General features: G+C 43.4%; 1 protein-coding gene across 1 annotated transcript; it reads left to right on the top strand.

Annotated features, from left to right (window-relative positions):
- The first annotated feature begins 3,004 nt into the window (after positions 1-3,004).
- Positions 3,005-10,665, top strand: LOC126335210 (cuticle protein 67-like). The gene is made up of 2 exons (XM_049998227.1): positions 3,005-3,051; positions 10,235-10,665. The coding sequence occupies exons 1-2, from the start codon at positions 3,040-3,042 to the stop codon at positions 10,580-10,582; spliced, it is 360 nt and encodes a 119-aa protein (XP_049854184.1). The 5' UTR covers positions 3,005-3,039; the 3' UTR covers positions 10,583-10,665.
- The last annotated feature ends 274 nt before the right edge of the window (positions 10,666-10,939 follow it).

Below are 10,939 nucleotides of genomic sequence, written 5' to 3'. Positions count from 1 at the left end.
AACATATCTGTGTGATTAACGTTGCAGTATTACAGGTTAAAGTAGGCCACTACTGGAACCGCGCGACCGCTACTGTCGCAGGTTCGAATCCTGCCTCGGGCATGGATGTGTGTGATGTCCTTAGGTTAGTTAGGTTTAAGTAGTTCTAAGTTCTAGGGGACTGATGACCTCAGATGTTAAGTCCCATAGTGCTCAGAGGCATTTGAACCATTTTTTGTAGGCCAGTAGAAATGTGAAAGGCTGGTACATTAATAACGAGTATAAAGGCAACGACATCGAGTCCAAGAATGCAATCGTGCATGCGTTGTGCTGTACAGCTGCCAGCAGTCAGTTTCTTTGTGGTAGTGGGGGGGGGGGGGGGGGGGGGGAGCTTTTGCACTTAATCGGTCAATATAGGGACAGTTAATGCTGTTTGTTGGCGACGCCGGAGTTGTCGTCCAATGATGTCCCAAATGTGATCGACTGGAGACAGATCTGGTGGTCGAGCAGGCCAAGGCAACACGTCGGGTTACAGAACCGCATCGTGGGTGCCCTGGAATGCTGTTCACGAACGGGAGCATAAATCTTCAATAAGGGTGCATAAGATAACCACGAAAGTGCTCCTGCTGTCAATGAAGTCGCACCGCAGACCATAACTCCAGACGTAGGTCCAGTGTGTCTAACACACACACAGTTTGGCTGCTAGCCGTCAACTGGCCTCCTCCTAACCAACGCACGGTCATCACAGGCACCAAGGCAGAACCATCTTTCATTATGAAACACGAGAGACCACTGCCGTGCACTGATGTCGCAAATGGCGGTGGTTTCAGGCCATTTGAATGCACGCTACAGGGCGTCTGGCTCGAAGCTATCGTCGAAGTAACCAGTTCGTAAGAGTTTTTTGTGCCCTGTGGTTCCAACTACTGCTGCAGATGCAGTCCGATGCGCCAGATCAGTACACGGAACACGATGTTCTCCCTTCTAGGTAGTGCTAAGTGACCGTCCGGAGCCAAGTTTTCTTGCGAACCGTAATCACAGCTGCCACCAATCATATAGAGTGGGTACATTCCTGCCAGGCCTTTCGGCAATATCGTAGAAGGAACATTCAATTTCTCGCAGTCTTGTTTTACGACCACGGCCAAACTCTGTGAGGTGTTAATAATGGGGTGCTTGTCACCTTAAATGCATTCTTGGCAAGCATCAACTCGACACTTCGAGTCTAAAATGTACGTAACTCTCACGACCGTTACAGCGTGTATTCAAAGCAAACCCAATTTACCATGTCATAGTGGCGCTACTAATGCCTCTCATGCGACTGGCGCGAAATTTGAATAGACATCTTCCTTCAGATGTAGGAACACGCCACCAACTTTCGTTAATGTCTCATTACCTTCTTGGTGTTGCGATCTTTTTCCCGTCAGTGCATATCCAAATTCTATTAATATTACAAATTTCACTAACACCAACTTGCCATATATTGTGTGGCGGAAAATTACCGACGATACAGTCCATAAATCGCTTTGTCATCACAATTGTAAGTAGGCTGTTTAGGTTTTTATGTTGGTAACGCTGCTTAGCGCTTTGCGTGAAAATCACTGACTGTGCTGTATGCAGTCTGTGGCTCGTTGGCGTTGTTGGAACACTCGCTATTCGTGTTGGGCAGTCGGATGTGAACAGTGCGTAGCGATGTGCAGTTGGAGGTGAGCCGCCAGCAGTGGTGGATGTGGGGAGAGAGATGGTATAGTTTTGAGAACGGACGATCTGGACGAGCGTCAGTCAGAAAAAAGGAAATTTGTAAGACTGGATGTCATGACCCGATATATATATATATATATATATATATATATATATATATATATATATATATATATATATATATATATATATATATATATATATATAATGACTTTTGAACACTATTAAGGTAAATACATTGTTTATTCTCCATCAAACTCTTTCATTTGCTAACTGTGCCTATCAGTAGTTAGTGCCTTCAGTATTTATAATCTTTTATTTAGCTAGCAGTATTAGCGCTCACTGTATTGCAGTAGTTTGAATAACGAAGATTTTTGTGAGGTAAGTGATTCATGAAAGGTACAGGTTATTGTTAGTCAGGGCCATTCTTTTGTGGGGATTATTGAAAGTCAGATTGCGTTGCGCTAAAAATATTGTGTGTCAGTATACTGTTGATCACAATAAGTAAAGAGAGAAATGTATGAGTATGTTCAGTTTTGCTCATCTGTTTGAAAATCAAATAACGTAAGAGGTTTAACGCCACTGTCATTCTTAATTTTTCTGAGGGGAAGTTTCACAGTTTATAAAAAAAACTCCACTGACAAAAATAATGAAACTAGGGAAATAAAGATGTCACTGGAGTAAACTTAAACGCTCAAGGATTATCACTGGAGTATTCGTAAACGGTCGAGGACTATAGGTCCTTGAATAGGGCAACCTGCTGCCAGGTGAGTAGCGTAGCAACTGGTGGCCAGCAGGTTCATATCGAACCGAATCTACTACGCCACCTCTACCAGTGCTGTTCAAATGGTTCAAATGGCTCTGCGCACTATGGGACTTAACATTTGAGGTCATCAGTTCCCTAGATCTTAGAAGTACTTAAATCTAGCTAACCTAAGGATATCACTCACATCCATGCCCGAGGCAGGACTCGGACCTGCGACCGTAGCGGTTTGCGCTTTTCCATACAGAAACGCCTAGAACCGCTCGGCCACAGCGGCCGGCGCCCGTGGTGTCATAAAGATAGAAAACAATGGATTGCTTATGTAATGCGTGAGCTCCTGGTCCGCAGATAATCTCGCCAAGGGCAGTGGTGTTGCTATGCGTGCAGACACACACACACGGGTCAGTTTCTGGCCGTTACGCTACGGTGGCCAGTGAGCAGTAAGCAGTAAGCAGGTCGCCCCCGATCGGGTTGTCGCCGTCTGTCCTCGAGCAGCCAGGCGCGCCCTCTCCCTGTCTGTACCGCACTACTATATAAACGCCGCCTGCGCCCCGACACAGCACAGTCAACTGCCCACCACGCCGACGACTACCATCAACGCCATGGCCTTCAAGGTACGCTGTCACGTGACCTACAGTGGACGTAGTGTAGTGTTCTCACGGCACTTTAAGTGTTGGAAATGTCTGGACTCCCTAGAGAGTCTTACAGAATACTTCCAGTTAGCGTGGTCTGTGTTAAAATAGCCTAAGATGCAGTGGGGTCTTGCTATGTTGCTTTCTTGCCGAAAGCTTCTAATTCAGTGCCACACCAACATCTGCTGTAGGTTATACAACTAGGCTCGCTATTCGATTGGAAAATTGTAGGCAGTACACTATTCTGGATGGAGATTCATATTCTGATATAAAAGTAATATGTGGTGTTCCCTACGGGCGTGTGGGTTATAGGACCATTATTAATGGTATTACTAATCTCTGACTTAGCGGATAGCATCAATTACAGACCTCAGTTAGAGGGCGAGACTTCCGGCAAATAATGCACTTGTCTACAACGAAGTTTAATCCACTGTAAAATTGTAGTTGTAACAAATCAATTCTTAAAAATTACTGTCTTGGTAAAAATATAGGTAACTAACTGTGAGCGAACAGAAACGAAAAGCTGATACTTTACGAGTTGTAGAAAACGTGGTTAACCTGATAAATGACTCAAAGTTAATAATGTTAGTCTGTAAGGAACAATGTGGACATATGAAATGGATGGACTGCTAAGAGCAGTAGCAGGTGACGTAAATCAAATGGCTCTGAGCACTATGGGACTCAACTTCTGAGGTCATCAGTCCCCTAGAACTTAGTACTTAAACCTAACTAACCTAGTGACATAACACACATCCATGCCCGAGGCAGGATTCGACCGTAGCGGTCGCTCGGTTCCGGACTGAAGCGCCTAGAACCGCTCGGCCACAACGGCCGGTCGTGACGTAAATGGCGTCTTCGACATACAGGTGAAACACTCGGCAGTTTGCAATTTGTCGACAATATAAATAATTCATAGCAGACACGTATGGCCCGTAGTGCAAGTGTAATGGATTCGTAGCTGGTGAGCCTAACGGGAGAGTTCCAAAGTGTGTAAATTACGCTTCCGTGATGGGCCACAGACTCATTTGAATGAAGAGATACTTTGACAGAAATGCTGAAATATGTTACATGACATGCCGTAGACTAAAAACCATGTACTGTGTTTTGCAAGAACCTGCTTAGAAAGTACCGCGTACCGTATCTCTATTGGAAACTATAAATATTTGTTCACTGCCCTATGTATTAACACCGTAACAATCGAAACGATAGAATTAACCTAGTAATATTTTGGGAGAATGTGTTCGAGCACTAATACTCCGCACGCTTCATCAGCGAATTAAAGAGGAAGGAGCTTAGTGTGTTGCACAATAAGAAGTTCCCCCTGATACAAACTAGATAACCGGTGCGTAAAGTATATATGCTTACGTAAAAGGCAAGCAAGTAGAGAATTTAGTGTCTGGAGGTTCGCAAGTCAAAGGCTATGTAGAGCCTGTAGTGCCTCATACGTACTGTGCAGCCTTTGCCAAAGACGAAAACACTGGTGTGGCTCAGATCAGCAAACATTCTGCAACCAGATGAAAAGTATTAGATAACATAGTTTGCTCATACAAAGGACAGAGACGTACTAGAGCCCCATCGCTGGAAATGACGCTACTCGTTTGTTATAAACGTTGTCGTTGAAACGCCTTCCACTTTCGCCAGTCTTGCTCGAATCGAAGCAGCATAAATTACTTATCTAATTTTTGATTGTGACATCATTCACAACTTCTAGACTTGCATAGGCCATTAGCCATGAAAAAGACAGAAGATGGGTCAAACGCGCTGTGTATCTACAGAAAAGTCTATTGCGAGTTAAACCGTTTCAGTGCGAACTCACGCAAGTTGAAGCGAACCATCTACCAGTCACTACGTAAATGCCTGGCTGTTTGAGCCGTCTAACCACAGAGTAGGTAGAAATAACGTACTGAACCGGTTCTGTCTACGTGATCTAGCAGTACCTGAATTTGAAGCTGTTTATATTTCGTGCAGAGTTACGCAATCAGCAGTTTGTCACAGCTTCTTAACCCATGTATTCAAAAGAGGATCGTAGTTCATGGTTGCTTGAATATTGGAACGCAAACTACGTTCATTGTTCTGCCGTTCTCTGTTTAAAATTCGTGAAGCTAATTTTAAATGTTAAACACTGACCGTCGTATAGAACATTTTTTCTATTCCACTGCCTACTTTTGGGCGTAATGTTGACAAATTATCTTAACGTTCTACTAGAAATTGTAATTGGATCACGGTCAGGTTGAATTATTTTGTAGAGAAAATCATAATTCTGAGTATTGGCATCAATCAGCACGAATAGAAAGCAACGAAAGGTCAGATTTTACATTTAGTTTCTCACATAACCCGTGGGGATAACAGACAATCTCAGCTGAGAATAAATGGTGGGAGAAAGTGATGCTAGTCTATTTCAGGGAGTATCCGAACATGCTCTGAAAATTTCGAAAAAATATCGAAAATGACATTAGACGCTTGGCGAAATTGTTTTATCCCTCAGACCACGGCCGGATCTTTCTTCCATGCCTACAAATTAAGCTAGTGTTCCAACAATGATGACCATTCTATTGACGTCAGGTTAAGCACTAATCTCAGTTCCAAACAAGATTGTTACAAAATCGTTCAGGAGTGAGTAAACCCTCCAGTAACAATCTACATCTTGCAGAAATAGTCCAGGCATTGTAGAGCACAAGAACAAGTTATAATAACAACAAACACAAAAACTACAGAGCACCACCTTTTTCCTCTGGTTGAAATCTTACAGTATGGTAGAAAATTTTCATTCTCTCTCCAACTGAGAGACACAAAAACAAAAAATCGAATCTTTAACGTCAACAAGTGTTTGACTATGTACGTTATTTGAGCCCAAGTCATTACTATACAAAAAAAGTGGCCAGTGTCATTGTAGAATTCAAAGCTTACTTTGTCACAAATTTTTCGCATTTCACAGTGCGAGATGGCGCAGTAGTTAAGACATTCAGAAAATCGGTGTTAGGCCCTCACCGGCTATCTACATTGAAGTTAAACGCAGTTTTCGTGAAGCACAGAGAGAAAGCTACAAAGAATGACATTTCGTCGTGACATAACGTGCTATACAAAAATTTCAACACTTCATTTTCTTTTGGCACAAACGGCATCGGTCTGCTGTGGCCAACATCAAAACCATAAAATGAAAGCACCAAAAGATGACTAGCGACAGGTAATGAGCAACGAAAAGCATTACATGTCGCTATTAACTTTCGCTTGCTTTCACCTTGTGGTTTTAATGATGACTAGAATAGAGGAAAGAGTCATTTGACAGGGTACGCAGAAAGACAGAACTTAACACAGACTTAACACCATCTATCAATATTTATGTAAGTTGGCGTATGGGATAACAGTCAACCTTTAATAATCAGATCAATATTGGTCCCAAAATATTTGTCATACGAGTGGTAAGGCTGTCACACGCAATAGTTGAAGCCACTGTTAGCTATAATAGTCGTTTTCTGTATGTTAAGTATGATTCACAATGCTCCAGTGGTCCTCAAAATTTGCAAAGTGATCACCTGCCCGCTGAATATACACTTAAGTTCAGTGTTGCTGGGATAGGGAGCAGACGATGCCAGAAGTCGTACTAGAAAAGATCATTCATAATTTTCAAGTGTTCCGTAAGATATCAAATTGTAACTCCACAGAACGAAGTCCTATGTGTTGAAAGCTATTTAGTTCGAAGGCCAGGAAGTGAGCCCAGGTATGTCTGTACGCTGACTGCAATAGGGTGTGCACATGCAGGCGGATTGAAATATCCAGAAAAGTCTTCACGCATTCAGTACGTTAGTGATATGACATTCAAGTTATTAGGAAATATGGCACGTGACAAACGTTTGCAGTTCTCGCCTAGAAGGCTCTTCGACTTTGCGTGAGGTCTTAACGAATGATCACAATGCAAGTCAGGGTGTTAATAGAGATTCTATGATGGTATGAAGCTTGAAATATTGTCTGGTTAGTTGCTCAAGTCCACACATGATGCGTGTAAATTGTATATACCATCTCTTGTAAATATTGCCACTTCTGTAAATGAGAACATCGGAGCTCGTAATCTAAATATTTCCAGTTTTCTCACATACGAGAGAAAGGGCGAAGTCAAGGAAACGACAACTTCTTTTAATAAAGCCTATCTCGTCATTAGCAGGAATCAAGTCTGTGCAAGAGGTCCACTTCAGCCTGTGTACTTGGAAAGAGAGATTTCAAGTCACTAGATGCAAGTTTTAACAGAGAAGAGATGGAGAACAAGTCGAGGATCGAAGGAAGGAATCGGCATCACTTAAGCAAGCAATTTACGCAGTCTCTAAAATTCCATATCTCTAGGAGACTGATTCAGTTAACTGTGAAGTTACTGAAACTACAACTTCTTTTAAGTGAAACATAGAAAGTACATTTCGGCATTAGCAGGAATGAAATGTTGGGAAGTGGTCCACTCCATATAAACCTGAGCGTTGGGGTATATAAAAAAAAATAACCGTTTCATGATCACCTGGTTCAGGAGAGAACAGTCTTAAGTCAAACATTCGATTCAGTACAAGATATAGATACTAAAAAACAGGAGACTCGATATAATCGTGAGATATATGAGACGTACATCATCTCAACTATCGCAGACAACAAAAATGAAACTGCCTTGGATAAGCATATTGTGTTCTGACAAAGGGCGCTGATTGCTGGTCTACAAAAGTGCTTGAGTTTGTTTCCAAAGAAATAAATCTATGAGTGACGCTAAGAGATAAGACAAAACGCTATAAAGATTTGTTGCATAAAGAACGATTTTCCTATTAAAGCAAGGAACAGGAGTCAATGTGAGATGCACTCTTTGTTTTTCCGTAAGAGTCCTGTGGCCGTTATTGCAGTATCACAATGTTTACACAAACTTGTCTTCCGACTTTAAGAAGAAGGGTCCAATCCATTCGTATTGACCACTACCCTTGATACACCATTTTAGGGAAACTTTTTGTACAGGGTGACCCAAAAGCCCGTTAATATTTGAAAATTCATTAGTTCACGGAATAATGTAGGTAAAGTTGTAAAAATTAACAGACATGCTTGAAATTTCATGGGGCTTTATTGAACCCAAAAAACAAAATGAGCAGCAGTTCACGCTTCATATGATACATAAGTAATAATTAGCATAACAATTGGTTTTTCTTTATAAAAATGTTCAGTATGTAGGTCACCATTCACCATCAACACGTTTAGTCGAGAGACAATGTTATCAGCAGCGCTGTACAACATATCAGCAGGTACGGTGATACACTGCCATCGTACGTTGTCTTTTAGCATCCCTGATGAGGTCAGACGATCGCGGTAGATTTGCAATTTCAGTTAAGCCCACAATCAATAATTGTACTGATTGTCGTCTGGGAGGGCAAGAGCGACGAAGTGATGGCTCGGCATGCGATCCTCACCAAACGATGTGCACAAGTGATCTTTCACAGATGCGCCAATATGGGGTGAAGCGTAATCCTGTTCAAAAGACGTACCTTCGAGTAGGTGTTTAGTAGCCATGCTAGAGATGATCTGACTCCCTCTCTCATGAACAGTTCGTTGTATACACGATTCTCATTCTGCTCCACCGACGTGTTACTGTCAAGCTCCAGTTGTTGTCCAGTTTTTCCACTATATCTATATTATTCCGTGAATTAGGGCACTTTAAAATGTGAATGGAATTTTGGGACACATTGTATATCATTTAGAGCAGCCAAAACCTTTATTATCTGCAAATAGTTTCGACAGTTAACACCATATGACAGACTTCATTAGTTTATTGTATATCACATATCCATCATCACAAAATATGTTACGAGGACTATTCACCCGATCGGTCGCGGAATGGAAACCACTGTGAAAATCAAATATGTTTTATTTACAACAGTTAGCTACACCTTCCAGCTACTGTCTATATAGTCGTCGATCCAGCTTAAGTATTTGTCGTAGCGTTGTTCCAACTTTCCAGAATACTCGCCGTAAAAGCCAGCAGCCTGTGTTTTCCAGCAATTCTCTACGCTGCTTTGCTGCTGGTCTGTGCCAAAATGTTGTCTTCATAGCCAGTGGTTCATGTAAGCAGAGACCGAACATCAGAGGGAGCCACGTCCGGCCTCAACGGTGGATGATGAAAGACTTCCCATCAGAAAAACTCCAGGAGAATCTTCTGTGCCCGTGCAATGTGCTGTCGCGAATTGTCATGAGAGTTAAGATATGAGGGTTGCATGAAGCAGGAGAAACCTCACGGAAGGCACAGATAAATCGGGGGAGACAGTATTTTCTAGGCATATTTACATGCTCACTGTGCCTTCAGAATTGAAAAGAGCGACATGACACGATACACGGGCATTATAGAAACACTGATCACCACATCTGTGCAAAGCTTCATCGGACTTTCACGGTGCTTTCCATTTCGCGCCCGATCGGACCTTATGTTTCAAAAAAATGTTCAAATGTGTGTGAAATCTTATGGGACTTAACTGCTAAGGTCGTCAGCCCCTAAGCTTACACACTACTTAACCTAAATTATCCTAAGGACAAACACACACACCCATGCCCGAGGGAGGACTCGAACCTCCGCCGGGACCAGCGGCACAGTCCATGACTGCAGCACCTGAGACCGCACAGCTAATTCCGCGCGGCCTTACGTGCCTTACGTTTCAAATATCCCTCGTACATACATGGGGTCCCAGGAGGAACGCTCAGTACTCAGGGATATGACAGGAACCATCATTTGGAGCAAGAAAGTCTAGTAAAAATGGGCTCCAAACTGTGTACCGTAGGAACTATGAGCACTTCTTCAACAGCATTACTGTGAAACAAATCTCTTCTACTGAAGCTCTTTGTTTCTCATATATTGGGAGTAGGTGGTGTGGCAACAACAGGTGTACAGTAAGCATGGGTTCTAAAGCGAGTTCCTTAAGAGCTATGAGCACTTGTTCAGTGGAAGGGATGTATTTGACTGTGGCGAGGAAGAACAAGTGTTCATAGCTGTTAAGGTATGCACTTGGCTTGCCTATCTTAAGTTGCATGAATTATTTACTGGGCCGGTATATTTTGCCCACCCAGTAATTAATGCTGGGGAAGCAAGTGGACCAGATGTATAGCACAGTACCAATCAGTCATCAAACACAACTGTCACTGTCACCGCCGCACTTTACAGCTGTTCGTCCTCGCCGCCGTGCTGGCCGTGGCCCGCGCCGGCTACCTGTCCGCCCCCGCCGCCGTCTCCTACGCCGCCCCCGCCGTCTCCTACGCCGCCCCCGCAGTGGCCTACGCCGCCCCCGCCGCCTACGCACCTGCTGCCCTCACCTCGCAGAGCTCCAACATCCTGAGGAGCTTCGGCAACCTGGGACAGGTGTCCACCTACACCAAGACCATCGACACGCCCTACTCCAGCGTCACCAAGTCCGACGTCCGCGTCAGTAACGACGCCATCGCGCACGTCGCCGCCCCCGCACTGGCCTACGCCGCCCCCGCCTACCACGCCCCCGCCTACTACCACGGTTAAGCTGGGAGTCACATGTACCCTCACGCCCGTCATGAAAATATTTATTATGAATTCACATCATTATAAATAAAAACCTGAAAAAATCCGTTGTTTTATTCGGCTGGTTGTAAAAACATACAGCTTCGCCAAGCCTGCGATTCAGAACATAGAATCCCTGCTCACATACCTGCAGTTCTGAGGTGGTTTCCTATATGTACGTAATACTTCACTGATTTCTAAGATGGTATTCTTCAGTCAGAAACATATGTAACTTAAAATTCGTTGTAACAATGCTCACATTGTTTTCGCACGGAAATGTTAACAAGTGTTATGCAGAATGATTCACCTGCCTTTACCTATGGGATCGAGCAAGGTGGC

This window comes from Schistocerca gregaria, chromosome 1, assembly GCF_023897955.1.
Source record: "Schistocerca gregaria isolate iqSchGreg1 chromosome 1, iqSchGreg1.2, whole genome shotgun sequence".
Classification (NCBI taxonomy): domain Eukaryota; kingdom Metazoa; phylum Arthropoda; class Insecta; order Orthoptera; family Acrididae; genus Schistocerca; species Schistocerca gregaria.
Note: the sequence above shows the minus strand (reverse complement) of the source record. Positions and strands in the feature narration are given on the sequence as shown.